The sequence below is a fragment of the Dermochelys coriacea genome, chromosome 2 (assembly GCF_009764565.3).
Source record: "Dermochelys coriacea isolate rDerCor1 chromosome 2, rDerCor1.pri.v4, whole genome shotgun sequence".
Taxonomy (NCBI): Eukaryota; Metazoa; Chordata; order Testudines; family Dermochelyidae; genus Dermochelys; species Dermochelys coriacea.
This window is the reverse complement of record NC_050069.1, coordinates 77,013,002-77,035,293: the sequence shown is the minus strand read 5'-3', so window position 1 is coordinate 77,035,293 and position 22,292 is coordinate 77,013,002. Positions and strand designations below refer to the sequence as shown.

Here is a 22,292-nt window from a genome sequence, read left to right as displayed (position 1 = left end):
CTCTCCAATTCCTGTAGAGTTAGTAAGTAATCTAACTAGAAAATGCGTTCGGTTTTCTTTGTTTTTTGGCTTGTAAATTCGCTGTGCTGGAGGAAATGTGCATTCCTGTTTTTGTGTTTTTTTGTAACTTAAGGTTTTGCCTAGAGGCAGTTTTTCTCTATGTTTTGAGTCTGACTGCCTGTAAGATCATCTTCCATTCTGATCTTACAGAGTTGTGCTCTTATCTTTTTTGTTCTTCTAATAAAGTTCTGATTTTTAAGAATCTGATTGGGTTTTTGGGTCTTAAAAATCCAAGTGGTTTGTGCTCATCTTGTTTATTCTCAAGCCTCCCCAGGAAAGGGGGTGTAAGAGCTTGGGGGGATATTTTGGGGAAATAGGAACTCCAAGTGGTCCTTTTCCCTGGTTCTTTGTTGAAGCACTTGGTGGTGGCAGCGTTTTACCTAATCCAAGGGCAAAGACTTTCTGCCTTGGGGAATTTTTAACCTAAGATGGTAGAAATAAGCTTAGGGGGTCTTTCATGGAGGTCCCCACATCTGTACCCTAGAGTTCAGAGTGGGGAAGGAACTTTGACAGCGGCACAGAACAATGGTAGATTTGCCTTGGCCATGCTGTCCATGCAATGAAATTGCAGAACAATAGCGTTATTCTAATCTTGCCTGTAATTTGCTACTGGAATAGCTTCCAGTTTCTACAATTTAGGGAAATAGGGCTTGATATCTTTGTAGCAGCTTGGACAAGAGAAGAGCCTTCTTGTTGTACAAAAGATCATTGTCTCTCTCTTCAATCAGATGATAAAATGCAATGTCATGAGGTAACTGTAATATTGCAGTGTAACTAGATGATTTTGCTTTAAGATTCATTTTACTCAGTTAGGAAGAAAAGCACACTGCGGGATAAAATACATCCTACGCAATCAAGTCTTCCACCAATATTCTGTGCAAAATGTCATCATCTCTTCTTTGAAACACTGTCTCCCTTTGATTGGTTGATCTCTCAAATGTTTGTATTTTATGAAGCTTCTTATCTTTTTTGTGTGCTCTCAAGCAAACAGCTCAACAGGACCAATTGCTGGAGAACGTGCTTGCACTAGTGGTTATAGAAGAAGAGGGAGAACATGATGATCTCTGATCAGATTCAAAGTCTGTTTTCTTTCCTGTATTCAATACAACAATGACGTGCCAAATTCAACTTTCTTTTGTATTTCTGAAAGCAACTCCAGTGATAGAGTACCGGTGGCACATCTTCTAAACTAAAAAACTCATCCAGTAGCTGCCAATACAATTTATCTCTCCTGGCTTCTGCTGCCAGCATCACAGAATTCTGTCCAGCACTGGGGGCTTTTGACAATTTTGCATTCTTTTGATTTTTTTTTTTTTTGACAAACACCACTTTTTCAAAATTTCATGAGAGTTCTTTCTCTTTGATGTAAGCTTTAAGGGGTTTGTATCCTCCATGTCTTCATATACTGTAACTTCCTTGTAGAGGTGAAATTCCCAAAATATATTGTTAGAATTAACATTATAACAGTTTTCATCTAGTAAAAGTATAGACTTGTGCTAGATCAGATATAAATTAGATCTATATGCGAGTATCAAAATTGCCATTTTTGTTTAGTGAGCACTTTGACTGAAGCCAAATATGTGGCTGTGTATTGTCATCTCTAACATCAATACTGACTTGTGCATAAGTGACACTGAATTAAAAAGATGATTTCTAAAATATTTCAGAGGCTAGTACTGCATGCATAGGCAATTACAAATTAAAATTTTCTCGTAGGCAGACTAGATGTTACATTGTATGTACAAAAAGCTTGCAAATGGAGAAGCATTAGTAATTCACATACATCTACATCTACCCACTATGCTGTACAAAACATGGGCACACAACCTACTGCTACTGGTGCACAATCTTCATATGGCTGATTTGGTCAGCAAATTTCAGTTGAAAATACAGAAAACTATTATAATCACTTGTGAGATACTTTCACAATTAAGAATATGCAATGTTAAGACATTTCATGTTAGTATATTGAAAAATGCTGATATCTGTCATTTTTGCCACATACTAAATAGCCTTATCATTTCTGGAAAAAAAAATACTTGCCCATGCAAAACAAATAAAAATCTTTTACTACATTGTCATTTGGTAGCTTTGACCAATAAGCAGCTGTCATAAATATAAAGGGAAGGGTAAACACCTTTAAATCCCTCCTGGCCAGAGGAAAAACCCTTTCACCTGTAAAGGGTTAAGAAGCTAGGATCCTCATCGCTGGCACCTGACCAAAATGACCAGTGAGGAGACAAGATACTTTCAAAGCTGGAGGGGTTCTCTCTGTCTATACAATGCTTTTGCCGGGAACAGAAAAGGAATGGAGTCTTAGAACTTAGTAAATAATCTAGCTAGATATGCGTTAGATTCTATTTTGTTTAAATGACTGAGAAATAAGCTGTGCTGAATGGAATGTATATTCCTGTTTTTGTGTCTTTTTGTAACTTAAGGTTTTGCCTAGAGGGATTCTCTATGTTTTGAATCTGATTACCCTGTGAGGTATTTACCATCCTGATTTTACAGAGATGATTTCTTTTACTTTTTTTCTTCAATTCAAATTCTTTCTTTAAGAACCTGATTGCTTTTTCATTGTTCTTAAGATCTAAGGGTTTGGGTCTGTGTTCACCTATGCAAATTGGCGAGGATTTTTATCAAGCCTTCCCCAGGAAAGGGGGTGTAGGGTTTGGGGAGGATTTTGGGGGGAAAGACGTTTCCAAGCGGGCTCTTTTCCTGTTATATATCTGTTAGACACTTGGTGGTGGCAGCAATAAAGTCCAAGGACAAAAGGTAAAATAGTTTGTACCTTGGGAAAGTTTTAACCTAAGCTGGTAAAAATAAGCTTAGGGGATTTTCATGCAGGTCCCCACATCTGTGCCCTAGAGTTCAGAGTGGGGATGGAACCTTGACAGCACCATATTAAAGTGCTGAAATTAACTTATCAGTAAAAACTGATGTCATAGTCATGTTGCAACATTTCTGAAACTGTGCACCATTGTTTCACCTCACCTACAGGCTTATGAAATCACTTGACAGCTCCACATCATACCTCATCTAAACGTACATAAAATAATATAAGATGTGGGTGTGTGTAGAGTGTTTACATTAAACTCCAAAAATATTGCTCTTTTTGGAGATCTGCCACATGCTTATAGTACAAAGAGCAATTCTTTTACGCAGCATGCATCAAGCCCACATGACAAGAATAAAATGAGGTTTACCAGAAGCTGGGATTGGACAACAGGGGATGGATCATTCAATAATAGCCCTATTCTGTTCATTCCCTCTGAAGCATCTGGCACTGGACACTGTTGGAAGACAGGATACTTGGCTAGATGGACCATTGGTCTGACCTAATATGGCCATTCTCATGTTCTTCTCTGTCTTCCGAGACTCTGTGATAAAATTGATCAACTCAATCTGTTGGATAGTTTTACCATTAGAATCAGCCAAAGCGGAGGAAGGATGGTTCACTGGTTATGGTATGAGGCTGGAATTTGGGAGACCAAGGTTCAATTTCCTGCTTTGCCACAGACTTCCTGTGTTACCTTGAGCAAGTCACTTAGTCTCTCTGAGCCTCAGAACCCCATTTGTAAAATGAAAATAATAGGTCCCTATCTCACAAAGATATTCCGAAGATAAATATATTAAAAATTATGAGCCACTCATATAACGAGAGTGATACATAGGGGCCACAGGACAATAATACAAATAAAAATAAAAAAGTGCATAAAAAAGAGAGGAAGCCAAAGGCAAGTGATAAAGATCTCCCTAATTTACAGAATTAAAACATCTGATAAAATGTACTAGTGATGAGGACTTTGTCTACAGTTAAGACATATTGTAAACATTTCCCAGCAATGCAAATGCCAGCTCAGCTGCAACAATATTGGAAACAGTTTTAGTGTTAGGAAACATGGGGATACCTATGCAAGTTAAACCAAATAAATTAAAGTGAAATGCATTAGTTAAAGTGCATCAAACCCATGTGGATGCTCTCATTTCAGAAATAAAGTGGCATTCATTTGGTTTAGCTTAATTCACTTACTTTAAATTCAAATATTTAGTTAATTTGGCATCACTTTCTTGATGGAAAAGCTCTTGGTATGGCCACTGGCTGCTGCAAGTGTTATTAACACCATGTCATTTAACCCTGCTCAGAAAAAGCCTACTCAATATGTTATTACAAAAATTCTGGTAGCAGCTGGTGCCCTGACTATAACAGAATACCTAGTGGTACCAAATTGATGGAAGTGAACGCGTTTTATCAACTGGGAAAAAAGTTTAGAAATGTTGCTCCTGCAGCAGACCTCGTAGAAGGCCTTGGGAGAGTCAAACAACATTTGGATTCTGCTGAGCAGGACTTCTCTAAGGAATACTGGCCTGATCAGCGAAGTCAACTGAAAGAGTTAACTCTGCTCTGTGAAACACCATGAGGGAAAAATATATGGAAAAAAACCTAATTTCATGTCATCACCCCCATAACTGCATTGGTTGCTGGGGCACCATCACTGATGAGCAATCAACCAATTGTCTCCACCCCTGACAACTGTGTGTCAGTGCTTGAGTCTCTGCGAAGTCCATTCCTGTCCACTCTTTTATGTTGTCAATCCATCTCTTCTGTCCATCAGTCCATCCAAAGAGGATCTTGGATAGGCCAGATGATTTTGTTACATGGCCATACCACTTCAGCTTGCGCTTCTTCATGGTCATCAGGAGGTATTTGTATGACCCAGCACATTGGGTGATGAGGTTGCGAACCTGTTCATTAGTGACACGGTTGAAGTAGAGGTGCCCAGGATTTTACAGAAGTATCTCAACTCTACTACCTGCATTTTCTGTTCAAGTTCTGCTGTAAGGGTCCACGTCTCGCACACACAGAGAAAAATGGAGATGACCAATGCATGTAGCAGTTTCAGTTTTGATTCCAGGGAGATTATCTTATTCCTCCAAATTGGCTTTAGCTTTGCCACTGCTGCTTTTGTTTATGTAGTTTTTGCCAGAATTTCTGCCTTGGATCTTTCATCAGTGATGACTGCCCCCAAATACTTAAAACTGTTTCACTGCCTCCAACTCTTGTCCACTGACAGTGATATGTGAGCTGATCCTGTCACGTTTGTTTTCTCATCAGCTTGGTTTTCTCTGCACTAATTTCCATGCCATATTTTATAGAGGTTTCATCCAATCATTTCACAAGGTTAGCAAATTTATCTTCGCTGCCTGCCAAGCCATCAATATAATCAGCGAACCGAAGATTTGAGATTGTTCGCCCCCCCAGTGCTGACTGTGCATATGTGATCTTCTACGGCATCAGTCATTATGCTCTCCAAATAGATGTTGAACAGTGTGGACGAAAGAAGGCAGCCTTGCTGGATTCCAACAGTGGTGCAAAACCACTCTCCTATTGTTCCGTTGATGAGAACTGCACTGCTGGCCTTGGCTTCCAGTTGTTTAATGGTAAGAATAAGCTTACAACCAACACTGCACTTCTTCATGGCTGCCCAGAGAGCTTCGTGCCATACTCTGTCAAAAGCCTTCTTGAAGTCAATAAAGACATGGTAGATGTCCTGCTGGTGTTGTAAGTACTTCTCACATAGAACACAAAGGTTGAAAATCTGTTCTGTGATACTTCTTCCAGCACAAAAGCCAGCCTGTTCTTCAGCAATAATAGTCTCCGCTTGTAGCTTCAGTCCGTTTGTCAAGGTTCCTTCCCCACTCTGAACTCTAGGGTACAGATGTGGGGATCTGCATGAAAATCCCCTAAGTTTCTTTTTACCAGCTTAGGTTAAAACTTCCCCAAGGTACAAACTATTTTATCTTTTGTCCTTGGACTTTATTGCTGCCACCACCAAGTGTCTAACAGATATATAACAGGAAAAGAGCCCGCTTGGAAACGTCTTTCCAAAATCCTCCCCAAACCCTACACCCCCTTTCCTGGGGAAGGCTTGATAAAAATCCTCGCCAATTTGCATAGGTGAACACAGACCCAAACTCTTAGATCTTAAGAGCAATCAGCAAAAAGCAATCAGATTCTTAAAAGAAGAATTTTAATAGAAGTAAAAGGATCACCTCTGTAAAATCAGGATGGTAAATACCTTACAGGGTAATCAGATTCAAAACATAGAGAATCCCTCTAGGCAAAACCTTAAGTTACAAAAAAACACAAAAACAGGAATATACATTCCATTCAGCACAGCTTATTTTCTCAGCCATTTAAACAAAACAGAATCTAACGCATATCTAGCTAGATTACTTACTAAATTCTAGGACTCCATTCCTTTCTGTTCCCAGCAAAAGCATCACACACACACAGAGAGAGCCTTTGTTTCTCCCCTCCTCCAGCTTTGAAAATATCTTGTCTCCTCACTGGTCATTTTGGTCAGGTGCCAGTGAGGTTATCCTAGCTTCTTAACCTTTACAGGGGAAAGAGTTTTTCCTCTGGCCAGGAGGGATTTTAAAGGTGTTTACCCTTCCCTTTATATTTATGACACTGTTCAATATGACTTTCAATATCACTTTGCTGGGATGGCTAAATAAGCTTATGGTCTAGTAATTTTGACACAATTTCAGATTTCCTTTCTTTGGCAGAGTGATGATTAGTGACTGTGTCCAAGTGGAGGGCCACTCATCTAGTCTAGGACAAACACTAAAATGTCTTAATTATACCATTATATCATGGCATCAATAGAGGGCAGAATTAAGGTTGTTTGAGTGCCTTAACTGTGCATTTCTATATCTCAATATGTTTGCATTTCTTATGTGTACACTTATATCACACAGTAAGCTGGCCATTTAAGAGTGTGCAGTTATTCCTGAAAAGGGAGGACAAATGAAGAGTACAGCCCAGAATTCAAAGATTCCAAGGCCAGAAGGAATCATTGTGATTATCTAGTGTGACCTCCAGTATAACACAGACCACAGAATTTCCCCAAAATTATTCCTTTTGAACTAGACTTTCTTTTGATTTATACCTTGAAAGGGGTGGATTTTGGAGGCTTAGACGGTGGGTTAGGTCAACTGCAGTGAACTGACAGTGCTTGGAGCCAGGAGAGCTGGGAATCAGCGAATGACTGAAACAGAAGTGAAACTTAGGAAGATGTAGAGAAAGATGCAGGGTCTGATGCCAGGTTCAGAGAGACCTTGCTACACTTTAACTATGAAATTCCTGGGTTTGTAATGCTTGAGATGATAGTTACAACATCCCTGTAACATTTTTTAACCCTGAAATTACAGATATGTACTCTCCTGCTTACCTTCACTTTAGCATAGTTTTTGCATTTGAATAAATAACAACAACATCCATAATGATTACAATGACAATACAAAGAAAGAATCTCATCGGCTGGCTTTGGTGATGTAACTCAAGGAGTAGAGTTTCAGAGTTTTCTCACATTAGAATCCCATGCTGATTTTTTTTAAAAAATATTGTATCACTGCATATATTAACAAAACTGAAATTGTGTTAATTATATTCCATGTTCCAAACATTTCATATTCCTAATCAAAGTGAAGATGAGTATACTGAAATTAATATGTCCATATGGCAATACATGAATATGATTTAAAGTATCACTGTTGAATGAGAAAGTAACCCTTTTAATAGCTATAATCCTGAATTATTGTATTGAAGAATTAAAAATCCACAGTTATCAATCTCCCCATTCTTGTCATTCTTCCTTGACAAACCGGTGTTTCAGTTGTAGCACGAATTTCTCCCTAAAGTAGTTTCAGATCGCTCTGTGAATGAATTGGGAGCCTGATGACTTTCTACCCCAATACCTCCTCTTCCTCAAAATATGTTTGTAAAAATACCATTATGTTTTGCTTGCCTGACATATTGCCCTTCAGAAGGACAGAGACACTCGTTGGAAGTGGATAAGGCGCAAACACAGAGTCTCCTGTTTCCAAAGCCACTATCAGTCATTGTCTAACGACAATTAAAATTAAGACTGATTATCAATGATAGATTAGGATAGGTAAATTAGCAACATACCACCTTTTTTTAAAAAAAAAAGTTTAATAAGTTACTGCCACACAAAGACAAAATAAAAAGAGTTAAGCTTAATTGTATTAAAACTCATCCCAAATAAAGATGCAGGAATAATAATCAGTTTCAAATCAGAAAAACAACTTTAAAGAAAAAACCTACAGAAAAACTTCTATTATAAAATTAACAGTTTTGGTTTAAGATTAGGCTTCATACATAAATTATTTTCTCTGAAAATAATGCCTACTTTTAAACTTTTATTCTTATTCTAGGAAAGTTTTCTTTCCAAACTCGTTTTCCTTTTTTAACTTTTAAACTGCTGTCACGGTTAAAAGGAAGTTACAACAAAGGTACTATAATACATAAAATAAATAAATAAAAGGTAAAATAAAATAAAAAGGTACTATAATACATAAAATACTATAATACATAAAATGATTCACCTTTAACTATGGTGGGGTGTTGTGTTTTTTTGTTTACAGCTGAGATAAAGAGGAATATTGACAGGCTTCTCAGTACACATCCTTCCTAAACCTATGACCACCTTCTAGATATTTGAGCACCAAAGACCAAAATCATCTATTCCAACCTCCTATAATATATAGAACAGCTCTTACTAAATATTAATAAGTTCTTTATCCAAGTATTTCTACATTTTACTTATTCCTAAAAACATTTTATTTTAGTCTAATTTTATGTTTTGCTCCTAGTTCACATTCCCTGCATCACCCTGAATAATTTCTTCCTCTTTCCAATGTTCATTCCTTTGATATATTTGCAAAGTTTTGTGCACTCTTATGCTATTTCCTAAATAAATGCTCAATTGTTCCATCGTATGTTCAATTTTTTTCTGCATAATTGTTTAAGTAAACCAAATTCCTAACAGTAAGTCAATAGTTTACTGCAGTGCTAGAAGAGCTAATGGGACTCCAGTCTAACTGTACTTGATTATTCTCTCCCTCATAATAGGCAGACTACAACTTAACGAAAACTGTTAGTTTTAATCACAATACCTTTTTGTACAGCATTAGGGAATTGCTGAAGCCTCCAAATTGACATGCAATCAATTTTCATTACAAGCTTTTTCTTTCGCTGTTTTTCCCTTTTCAAAGCTTCTTCAGCCTCTTTACGTTCAGCTTCTAGTCGCTTAATCAGCTCAATGACCTCTGATAACACTGCTTCTGTTTCCTGCTTTAAGGTTAAAGTCCTGCTGTTTTAAAATACATTTTTAAAAGTTACATATAAAACTATATATATATTTCTAAGTTTACACACACACACACACACACACAACCCCTTCAGCTAAGTTCTCAAAATAAAGTTGTCCTCTTTACATATACCGGAGTATACACAATTACTTGCAACACAAAACTGGCATTTTCAATAGTATTTTCCCCTCACTTTATTTCAGATACAGAGTACAGTAAATGTATAGTAAAATGGCTGACAACGTAACCTCTCATTTGCTTATGGGGATACTGTCCAGATAAGAGTACAACAGCAAAAATTCTTTCAGATCCCTTTAATGTACTTTTTGTTGTAGAGAAAGTACCTTATTAGAACATCTGTAACTCTGATAAAACTCAATGAGATCTCAATATCATTATCTTACCATGAGCATTTAGACTTAGTCAAAATTCCACTCTGTGAAAAGCTGCTACAAAAAATGCTTCAAGCACTCAGGATAAATTAATGCCATAAAAGAATCTCTGAGGTCAAGGTCTGCTGTTATGATTTATACACCTACATAAAATATTAAAATGTTTTAAACTACAGTCTTTAGGGCTTCAGTTGGGCCTCCCATTATGCGCCTACAATTTAAGGGTTGAAGGGACCACCAGATCATCTAGTCGACCTCCTATACAACACAGGCCACTAAACACAACCCAGGCTTTTCCATACCAAGTCCAAACTACCAGAATTAGACAAAAGTATTACAGCCCCCAGGAGACCAAACTATTGTGTGCAGCAGGTTTAAAAAAAAAAAATTGCAAACACAGAAAGGGAGGCCACGGCTTAAAATCTGGGGTGAAATCCTTGCCTTACTGAAGTCAATGGGAGTTTTGCCACTGACTTCAGTGGAGCCCGGATTTCACCTCTGCCGCTTAATATTTATTGACAAGTTATGCAATTGGCTTCCTTTCGATAAATGGAAAGTCAAATTTGTTTTATTTTTAAATCAAAACTTTAGAAGGTATTTGCTGAATACTGTTTTTAATTGCATGAATTGTAAAAGAGCCTCAGCCTTTTTGTCAAGACAACTGTATGAATGCATTGTATTATTATTACGGTATAATTTGTGTCCACAGGTGCCAAGCAAAAAAGCCTTCTAGAATTTCCAGCAGCCACAGAGGCTATTTTTGGCTGGTTCAGACCTGAAATGCCTAAAATACAGTAGGGGTTTAATCGCAGAAATGAAAGATGTCTCAGCATAAACAGAACAATTTGTGAGATGATAATTTATCAGTACTTAATATGCTATTGTGTTTTAGTTCTCCACCTTGCAATTCAGGAAGATATTTACATTTTTAAAATGTATATATGTTAGGTATATTGCAATCATTGTTACAACTTTAAAAATTATGTTACACAAGAAAAACAAATTTACTAGTAAAATTCTGTCATTCAGAACAAACACCTTGAAACATCTTTACCTTCATAATACATCCCAATGTCTTTAACATCTAACTTAGAGGAGTTTGATAACCAGATATCTTCACTATATTCAGTGTTGTCCATATCTGAAATCCTATATGTACAGTCAACGGTCAGTAACAATTTTGTCATTCAAAATGGTTTACTACATATTAAACAGACACGGACAAATAAATATTGCCTTTTAGAACACAAATTAAGATGTTCCATTTTTTAAAACGGAAGATGCTGCTCTTCTGGGAAAGAGTGAGCTTAGGGAAAAACACAGATAAATAAACTGCCTGATTCAGATGAAACTGAGAGACCACCTTGGATAAAAGGTCTTGTCCTCAGAAAACTGATTGTAAGCTCAGCCATTAGGGCCTGCAACTCTTTTTGCTGAAGTGATGGCTATCAGGAATGTGGTTTTCTGAGACTGGGGGCAGTGGACAGGATGCAAGAAGCTCAAACAGAGGGCCCATCAGAGCTGCCAGAACTGTGTTCAGGTGCCACAAGGGAACCAGTTCTCGGGCCAGAGGATGTAAGCAGAGAATCCCCTTCAGATATCTCATCACCACGGCATTAGAAAAAACAGAAAGATTTCCCTTGAATGGGTCGGGGTAGGGTGGAAAGCTGATATTGCTGCCAAATGCACTCTCAGCAAACTGAGTGCAAGGTGTATGGTGGGTGGCCCAAAGTTCCAACATGCTGATATGGAATGAGGCTTCCTGTTTTGATCACAGGCCCTGCACCCTCAACGAGTCAAGATGCATTCCCCAACCCAGAAAGGAAGCATCGGTAACCACTAACTTGGTTGGAAAGGACCAAGTGAAGGTGACTCCTTGTCACACATTGTGTGGGGACTCCCAGCAGTGCAAGTAATTTAGGCCTGCTGGAGGAAGGTGCACCAACCTGTCCAAAAAATGCAAGGCAGGGTGGTAAACCATCCTGAGCCTCATCTGAAGAAGGCAAGGATGTAACCTGGTAAACTGGATCACCTGCGTACAAGCAGACACATGGCCCAACAGACTCAGAGACAGACAGACTGTCGTGGAAGGCTGAGACTGCAGACTGAGGAAGAGCTGTTGAATTGCCTAGAAGTAGTTGATCTGCAGGAACACCCTCAACCTTGTGGAATCTAAAAGGGCCTCAGTGAACTTCATTTCCGAGTGGGAGCCAAAAGTGGACTTTGCAGTGTTTAAAATGAGTCCCAGACAGTCAAGAAAATGCAATATGGTGTCAACATGGGCAAGAACCTCCACTCTGGAGCTGCCCTTCAGCAACCAATCATTGAGGTATGGGAAGATGTGGACTTCCTTCCTCCTGAGACATGCCATGACCACCACCATGCATTTGGTAAAGACGCAGGGGCCAGAAGAGAGACCAAAACAAGAGAAGCATTCTACCACCAGAAAATGCAGAAATTTCCTGTGGCTCAGTAGAATGGCCACGTGAAAGTAAGCATCCTAAAGGTCCAGGGCAGCAAACCAATCATTCTGAGACAGTGTAGGGAGAATAGCCAACAGAATGACCATGTGGAATCTCATGCACTCAATGGATTTTTTGAGGCCTCAAAGTTCAAGAATTAGGTCTTTTCCAGCCCTTGGATTTTGGTATCAGGAAGTACCGAGAGTAAAAGTCGTGGCTGTAGGGTTCCAGTGGAACTTCCTCTGACACTCCGAACTTCAACAGGGCTGACCTGCTTGATGAGCAGTGTCTCGTGAAAGAGAATCCTGAAGAGGGACAGGGAAGGAAAGTGGAAAGGGGGGGGAGGGGCATGGAATGGAACTGAATTGCATAGCCTGATCTGACAGTGTCCAGGACTCAGCTGTCTGAGGTAATCAAGTCCCAAGAATTGTAAAAGTGGGCCAGCCTATCCGCAAAGGGGCAGGGAAATGAAGAGGATGGAGTAATGATGAACCAGTGCTCCGAACAAAGGAGTCAAAATGGGCATTCAGCCTGTGGGGGTTGGGCATGTGAACTGTCCAAAGCCCGAGCCCAAATGCTTCCTCTTGTGGGATCTATCCTTCTTCCTGCTGTTTCAGGGTGGGAAAGGTTATACAAAGGAATGCTCCTGCTGTGCCCTATCATGGCATCTTTGTGAGGACAGTATGTTCGCTCCCAAGAACCTCCAGGTAGCACTGGAATCCTTGAAGGAGAGCAAACTGTCATCAGTCTAGTCTGAGAACAAGACTCTGCTGTTAAAGAGTAAGCCCTCAATGGCTTACTGGATGGATGTCCAGAGCAATCCCAGAGTTGTGCAGCCAGGAAGTCCTCCGCTTAGTTACTGCCATGACCTGGGCTGAAATGTCCACAATATCAAGGGCAGATTGCTGGGATGCTTTAGCCATCAAGCAGTCTTCCGCAACCAACATCCAGACCTCCTCATGCAAGGCCTCAGGCAACTGGTCCTCAAATTTAGACACGGCTGACCAATTGAGGAAATCATATTTGGATAGCAAAGCTTGCTGATTTTGCTCATTTGTGGGGTGATGGGTTCAGTCACAGAGACCCCCTTGGGACTGTCATCTGATGTGCTGAAACTACATCTGAGCCAGTTTTCTTTGCCAGCTTGGGACACCAGAACCCTGTCTTGTTAAGCCAGACACACTAGCCTGCTGTCTGCTGTCTGAACTATGCCCCCAAAGCTACAGAATTAACTGAAAACAGCTCAGCAAGTACTCCTGTTTCCAGCACCCAGACACCCAGCTCCCAATGGGATCCAAACCCCAAATAAATTTGTTTTCCTCTGTATAAAGCTTATACAGGTAAACTCATAAATTGTCCACCCTCTATAACACTGATACAGAGATATGCACAGCTTTTTGCTCCCCCAGGCATTAATCACTTATTCTGGGTTAATTATTAAACAAAAGTGATTTTATTAAGTATAAAAAGTAGGATTTAAGTGGTTCCAAGTAACCACAGACAGAACAAAGTAAGTTACCAAGCAAAATAAAACAAAACATGCAAGTCTAAGCCTAATACAGTAACAAACTGAATACAGGTAAATCTCACTCTCAGAGATGTTCCAATAAGCTTCTTTCACAGACTAGACTTCTTCCTAGTCTGGCCCCAATCCTTTCCCCTAGTACAGTCCTTGTTAGTTCTAGCTCAGGTGGTAATTAGGGGCTCTCTCATGACTGGCAGCCCCCTTCTATATCTTTGCCACAAGGTGGGAATCTTTTGTCTCTCTGGGTTCCCACCCCTCCTTCTAAATGGAAAAGCACCAGGTTTAAGATGAATTCCAGTACCAGGTGGCAAGGTTACATGTCCTGTGAGACCCCAAGCCTCCATTCTTCCTGGGCTGACTCACAGGAAGACTTGCAAGTAATCAGAGCCATTTACAGCCAATTGTCCTAGCCAATGGGAGTCATCAAGATTCCAAACCACCATTAATGGCCCACACTTTGCATAATTACAATAGGACTTCAAAGTATACTTCATATTTCTAGCTTCAGATACAAGAATGATACATTCATACAAATAGGATGAACACACTAAGTAGATTATAAGCTTTGTAATGATACCTTACAAGAGACCTTTTGCATAAAGCATATTTCTGTTACATTATATTCACACTTATAAGCATATTTCCATAAACATATAGAATGCAACATCATAGTGGTGATGATTAAGTATAGATCTTCCTGCCCAGAAGATCCAACCTCTTGGAATCTCTGCCCTTGGGGGTAGAATTGAACTTACCCTGATGAGCCCTGTTGTTTACTGCTATTATGACCAGGGAATTCAGGGCCGGGTGAGAAGAGAGTCCCTCAAATCCCTGCATGAGAACAAAGTAGTGCTTTTTAATGCACTCAGCCTCCGGTACGCCACAGCCGGTGTACTCCACAGGGCTCTCGCTGGCTCAAGTAGCACATCACTGATCAGGAGGGTCACCCTCCTAGGGATGGAGGGCTGTAAAATGTCCGCCAGTCTGTACATGTTCTCTTGAAGAAACTCCACCTGGATGCCTAGGAATGTGGCTACGCTGCATAAAAAGCCCTCCGGAATAGAGCAGGAGGACAAACCAGGCAGCACAGCATTGTCCAGCAATGAGGAAGAAGGTCTCGCCTGAGCCAAACTGATTCTTGCCTATGGGAAGACATCCCAAGAGGGAGGACTCCAGCAGCTCTGCAGGGAGGAAGTCCACCCATACCTGGGCTTGCAGTTGAGATGAAACCACTGCCGTTGACCTGGCAGGTGACTTCAGCATCGAATGGGATGAAGAGCAGGATCTCTGAGAATTTATCAGGGGATGAGGAGCGGGAAGATCATCAGACCCTTGGAACTCATCAGATGATGCAGAGCAGGAAGATGATGACCCCAACTCGGAATCAAAAGTGTCCCAGGATCTCAGCAACATGGGTGGAGCAATGCCTGAGGGAGCCAATAGGCAGTCTGATTCATCCGTCGCCCAGAACAAGGCAGGAATCGGTGCCCCCAATGAAGGCAGTAGGCTCAGTACAGAGCATGCCATTTCTGCAGGCAGCGTCGGTCACGTGCAAACAGCTGTACCAGAGCACCGAAATACATCAACATCAAGGATGGCAAAAGCTGCCATGGAAGCATCTACAGTGTTTAATGCAGTGAGGCTGAAAAGGGTCCTGGTGCCAAGGTCCCCCCCGGAACTGATTCTGGTACTGGCTCCATCCCCACCACAGGAAGGAGAGCATCTGGATGCAGTGGTTTCAGACACAAGGGTTCAGCGGCTCACTCCATCGGAGGGGCTATAGGTGCCACAGCCCTGGGAAAGTCCTGGACCAAGAGTGACGTTGGGACCAGAAGGCAAAATAGGTCTGCAGCTGCCTGGTACACCAGCAACATGGATGCAGTCAGTACCGGCATCTCCCTTATCGGTACTGGACTCAAAGGATGCCCAGAGGCCCGAAGTGGAGTAGATGGTACAGGATTTCTGCCTTTCCCATTCAGTACCAGGGAAGGGTCAGTGGTACCAGTGCCATCCCATGTACTGGAACCGGTCTCATGCCAATCTGCACATTTCCTGGGGGAGGCAGAGGAGTTGTCCCACAACCTGGGATTGTGTCCCACAACTGATTTTATGAAACCTCTTCCTCGGATCCTCTGTCTCTTCAGCAAGGCACCTACCCCAGAACAAAAGGTGGCAGTGCTCTCCGAGCCCGAAGGTGATCTTCAACCCAAGAAAGGCCTCAGTACCAGATCAGACCACATGGTCTGTTCAAGCAGATGCTGCTTGTCGTGAAGGTCCTGCACCATCTGTGTCCTCTTTTTAAACAATTTACAGATCAATCAATGCTCCTTAAGGTGGGCCTTGCTAAAACAAAGCAAGCACCTTGTAGGAGGGGTCGCTGTTGGAGATCACCCCTCCACACAATGGACAATGTTTAAACCCTGTGAGAGCATCACTGGGGAACACTATCTACTGACTACTAACTAATACTAACCATTTAACTGTATACAAGAAACTAGACTAAGACTGAATGCAAGGTTGTAAGACTACAACCACACAGAGCTTCTACTCCAGCCACAGGCAGTGAGAAGGAACAGAGGAGTAAGGGCGCTGCCGCCTCATAAAGCCAGGGAAGGGACCACACCTATGAGGTGCTAGCAATGCCCCTCTACAAGTACTGCTAGGCATAAGTCTCCAGCTCCAGTGAGATTGGCGCTCACACACCTACGTGGAATACACATCGGCATCCACTTGAAGATGAACTTAGTATTATTTCCAATACAGCACTTCCAATTATGAAATAGAGGAGGCTGGATAAATATAGATGTGAGTAGGATGCTTACTGGAGTGAACTTTTCTTATGTGAAGAAGTTAAATTCAACTGCTTTTGTACTAAGCCACAACAAACCAAACGTGGTGAATACTTAAATTTAAAAGCAAACAATATATTCCAAAATAAAAGAACGTAACAGCAAAGCTATAGAGAGTGTTGCTATTATACAAGAAAATAAATATGAAAAAGAAAATTAAGACCATGTATCATTCTAGTCTTGCGAGTTTTTGAAAATGATTTGCTTCTATCTTGTACTTTCTAATAATATATGATACACTTCAGAGGTATAGGTAGGATGAATAACTGAGCAGGGTAAGGTTTAAGTACTGAATTAATTGGCTTATGATCTGTTTTAAAAGAGAATAACTGTTTGCCGGGATGTCTTTTGACTCCTATAAAGCCAGCAGTTACAAGTCCCTTGACTTTTAAGGGTCCTGTTGTATTGATTTCAACAGTCACAACAGTTCCCAGCCAATTATCTGCTATCAAAGGCTTGAGCAAGACACGGTGGCTCAACTTCCACTTGGAGAGGTGGTGGCAGGGATTCCCCCACCCAGAGGCAAATTCAGGGGCCCCTTTTCCTGTCCAAGAGCAGCAGCAGAGGTCCCACTTCCCACAGGGAAGCAGAAGATTCCCCCTTTCCCTACCTGAAAAGCAAGGATGGCAGCAGAGGGACCCAACAATATTTATCCCATCACCCAGTATGTATCCATTTTGGGGGCTGGGAGGGGACCAGTGCATTCTTCTCTTGATGCCAGAGTCCTCTGCTTGGATGCTGTTGGTGGGCACCCCAGAGTACTCAGTCTCAGTATTAACACCCTGTTGAGTTGCATGGGGCAGCTCTTTCATCTCAGAGCTGTGGTTTCAAGCTGTCTGCTGACTCAGGCAGACATCACTGCATCTCTAAATACTTACTCTAAATACACATTTTTAAGGGTTTCTTTACAACCATGAGGGCTAGAAACTTATTTATTAAATGAAAACTGGAATTCTGGTGTAATCACATGATTCTAGGAGCTAGGGCCTTATGCACAGGCATTTAGTGCTTATGCCCAGTTGCTGCAGCCATGTGTGTTCTACACATACAGCACTGCAGCCATCAGCTCTCCCACATGTGTCAGTACATCTTTCCATCTGCCCTATACAGCTTGCATAGACAGTGGGAAGTGGGGCCAACACCAAGGAAATGAGGAGGGAAGGGAAAGCTGGAGACAAAATCTGGGTAATGAAGAATGTGGGAGGCCAGCCGCTGACCTCCACTATTGGGTGAATGGACAGTAGAATTTTCTCTTCCCCACTCCCTGCCTGAGCCCATCTCAGCTCCCACTCCTCTTATCTAACTGCAGTGCAAAAGGGAAGTATAAAAGAGACCCAGAGAGAGAGAACACAGAGCTGACAGTGAAGTGGGAGGAAGGACACAGTTGATTCAAAAACAGTTGCAGCCACAGCACCAGACAGCTACACCTTCATATAATTAAGACCCCAGATATGAAGAGAAGATAACTGAGGGGATAAAAGTGGGCGTGGAAGAGGCGGCGAAGAAGACAGAGAGCTGAGGTCCTTAAGGAAGAAAGGACAAAGAAGGAGTGATAGGAAGGGAACTAAAGAGACTGGAAGTTTGGGAAGAGGAAGGAAAGGCTAATGAGTGGAAAGGAAACACTGGGAGAACCAGAGACTATAAGAATATTGGGGGAGGCTAGAATGTGTGTAGAGTCTTCTGAAACTGGAAGGAAGCACCAGAATCTGAAAAGAGTGGTACAGAAAAATAGGATTTGGAACATCAGCCATGGACTGCTACTGGAGACACCCGGAAAATGTCAGAAGGGGAGAAGTTCAAAGATTGTTAAGAATACTAGAAGTCCAAGCAAAACATTCAGACTCAATGACAGGAGGAGGGAACTCAATGCACAGCTTGGGAGCCTGTTAGTTTCCCATCCATGCTTACCCAGCCATATGGAGCATTCCTGGATCTCAGGAAACTGAAAACAAGGACTTTCTTTCTCTTTTTGATAGATCTTAAAAAGCCACTTGGGGCAGCAAATCAGCAGCTGACCAGAAACAGTCATCTACACACCCAATAGCTTTGTATCAATATAAAACTTTTCCTAATTTTCACTCTCTTTCATTGGGAAGGAGTAGGGAAAGGGGCTCCGAAGAGTTAGTTGATGGCTCTCTCAAAATACTAGAGAGGGTAGGAGGTGCTATTTTTCAATTGTTAAAATAAATGATAAATATTTGAAAACAGACTATGGATAAAAAAAGTATTAAAGTATTTGAAAGTCAAGGGTTACAATAAATTAAGCAAAGGTTAAAAAGAATTTATAAAAACAGGCAACATTTAAATACCAATACTAATAACACCACAATTATAACTCTAAAAGCAATTTTTTAATACAAATAAGGGTTAAGTATACAAAATATTCAAAAATAGAAAATAAAATGAATAAAAGTAATATTTAAAAACAAGAAAAGATTAGGTATGTATAAAGCCAAAAAACATGGGTTAAATATAATTAAAACTACAAAACAGAGCAAACAAAGGTTAAACATAGTTTTTAAAAGAAAAAAGGAAAGTTATTCAAGACACTATAATGGCAAAGGTTAGATACAATTTTTTAAAAACAGTACAATCAAAATTCAGAAAAAGGAAGGGTTAAAATACTCTACATAGCGACAATAGGCTATGATGAATAACATCAAAGGAACAGACACTAGGCTGGGGTTAAGTAAGGAAAAGTGGAATTCAGCTTTAGTCAAGAGATAATGAGGGGGAAATTTTATGTCTCTTTACTTGTGTCTGTACCTGGTTGGTCTGTCAGACCCCAATTCTGCAAAGGAGCTCCACGCAGACAGATCCCTGACCTGCATAGTGCATATCTAACTACACTGGTGTCTGCACAGGAGTAGAGCAGTTTGCAGGACTGGGGCCTAAATTAATGTTACTAGATTACAAACTGTTCAGGGCAGGTCCCATGCTTTTTTTATTTGGCTGTATGATGTCTAGAACATTTTGGGGGCTCCGCAAATAAAAAAATATGTTCACTGGTCAACAACAGTTAGTCCTGATTTCAATTAAGTCAATGTCAAATTCATATATGCACACCTGAGAAGACACTGGATATTGACCAATGAGCACAGATAGGATCTGTTCTCATTTACACTAGTGTAAACCTGGAGTAAAACCACTGAAGACAAGGGAGTTACTTTGGATTTACACTGTCGTACAGAGATCAGAATCCAGCCTCCATCCATTCTTTCATCAGTTATTGCTGTTATAAAAGACTGGACTAAGTGAAAAAAGGCAGTTCTAAAAAAAGATGTATAGATGGGGTTGGTATTATTAAGGTTGCCTGACCCTTAAAAGCATCCCTGCCAACCACAAATGAAAGATTTTGAAAGTCACACAACCAGGTCACAAATAATACTGAAAGTACAAAAGTGTAAAGTTTAAAACTATGTAGGATGAGAAATTTGAGGAGAGGATTAAAAATGTCTACTTCCTCTCAATATGATTGGTCACCAAGCAGTGTCAATTTCAAAAGGACTTTTTCCTCTATCCAGGTTTTGGAATTGTCTGTCCTCTTTTTGGGGGCCTCTTGTATAGTTAAACAGCATCAGAGGTAACTGATCTCTTATACAAATTCAATAAACATTACATATAAATAAAAGAAAGTTTAAGAAAATTTACACAGAACAACATGAGTTTACAAATATCACAGAGCACTGCAACGAAGTATGGTTTATCATAACTAGTCTGTCCTTCACAATTAATACTTCAAGGCCAAGATTTTAAAAATGGGACTCTACAGTAAAGCTACAACTTCCATATTTTAGCACCTAACTAAGCAGCCTGATTTTCAGACGTGATGAGCACCTAACAAATCCCACTGACATCATCAACTGGTCATTTAGGTCAAATGCTCCATATACCATTATCGATCCCAGGAATCATCCAGTTCCCCAAAATGCTATATAAAAAAATATGGTAATTATAGTTCCATTCAAAGCAGGGTGGAAAATGTGTAAAGTGCTGACGTTCATATAGTATGTTTTTAGGCAGACTAACTTATCAAACAATTATCTCGCATTAAAACAAAAATCATGTATAATTCTTACCATGGAATTTTCTCCTTCTCAAGTGTGCAATCATGCTGCAAACATAAAAGATAAATTTCAGTAAGGCATCTTGGTCAAATACATGTTTTCTAATGTAAATGTAATATGTCACTAAACTTTCCATTGCAAGGGGGACACATCAATGTACATAAAAATGAATTTGTTTTTATCTGCTTTAAAAATAATTATAGCTAACATGTCTTTGGAATTGTGTATATCCCAAATATATGTGGGCTCTTTAACATCTTTTCAGATAAATAAGATAAATGATAACCAACTCTAAATAAGTCATTTTTTAAAAAAATTTCTAGTAATACCTGCTCCATACCATGCCAGAAATGAATAAATAATGTTAATACTCAAAAACAGTCTTTTGTCAATACAAAAGAAAACAAAAAAGATGCCATTTTATTAACATTATTTATTACCCAATTTTGCAAGGTATCTTTACATACCGTTTCTCCACTTTCTTCATAAACATGAAGGAGGCAGGGTAGGTTCTCCCTTTAATTTTACTAATTGCCATTTGGAAAAAGCTCCTCATATAAGAGTATATTCTCTCAATGACCCCGATCATGTTCCCAGAGAAGTGTGTGGCAAATTTCCTGTTACTGTACTATACACACACATATGCATTTTATCTTTCTTCTACCTATCTGCCAGTATGCATCACCTCCCTCATGTCTTCTTTTCTTCTTCCCTCAACTTAGCTTCCCTACTCATATTCTTTTTAAACGTATACGCCAGCTGCAAGCCACCTTCCAATCCTCCTGCAAAGTTTTCCAAAGTTTGGGAAATCCTACATAACAAGCTCTAGGAAAAGAAGATGCATCAGTCTCAATTCTACCAACATATAGCAAGGTAAGAGAAAATTTGATGCAGTGTTATCAACCCATGCTTTTTAATGGACATTAGAATAAAGAAACACTGCCTTTTATTTTTAAATCAAAGAACGATTAAATGTTGCTAGAGAACAAAATCACTTATTAAAAATGACACAGTGGTGCACAGATCAAATTTATCTATCTAGTTCGTTTAGTGTAAAAAAGTTTTTTGAATACCATTGAATATACTCGCAAAAAGAAAAGGAGTACTTGTGGCACCTTAGAGACTATCAAATTTATTTGAGCATAAGCTTTCGTGAGCTACAGCTCACTTTTTGCGAATACAGACTAACACGGCTGCTACTCTGAAACCTGTCATTGAATATACTGGAACAATTTGGCTTAGGAAAATCAAGATGTCCTTTATGTGCCTTTGGATGATGATGTGTGAAACAGACAGAAGACAGCTTAATTTTAATGAGGAAGTTTGACCCTCCAGGACTGTACATAGCTAAAAAATGCCTTGACTAGTAAATGAACTAGACTGACATTGGTTTAAAGAGAGTATACTACTTTCCATTATTATAAAATAGTAATCCTTTTCAAAGATACAATCTGGTTATCTATACAGACCCAACATTCTATTAACATTTGACAATTTTTAGTCATATAGTACCTGTTGAAAGGAGCTTTCTATCTTTATTTCCAGCTCTCGAATGTGATTAATAGCTTTGTTAACACATGGAGATGGAGTATTTACAAAAGCACAACTACAACGCCTGGTGGGGTAACCTAGGAGCATCTCTTTATTCTTATCTGAAAACAAAATGCACACAAAAAGTCACATACAAATGTCAGCATTTTTTCATTAATTTTCAAGTAATAAATCTTGGTTTTATGATTAAGAAGACATAGCAACTA

General features: G+C 39.9%; 1 protein-coding gene across 1 annotated transcript in view; it reads right to left on the bottom strand.

Moving 5' to 3' along the window:
- CCDC178 (coiled-coil domain containing 178) overlaps positions 1–22,292 on the bottom strand; it is a 371,835-nt gene that overhangs the window by 313,329 nt on the left and 36,214 nt on the right. The window contains exons 4-6 of the mRNA XM_043507112.1: positions 22,048–22,187; positions 20,548–20,582; positions 9,046–9,242 (exon numbers count right to left, since the gene is read on the bottom strand). Coding sequence (XP_043363047.1) covers positions 9,046–9,242; positions 20,548–20,582; positions 22,048–22,187 — 372 coding nt within the window. The remainder of the gene's footprint in view (positions 1–9,045; positions 9,243–20,547; positions 20,583–22,047; positions 22,188–22,292) is intronic.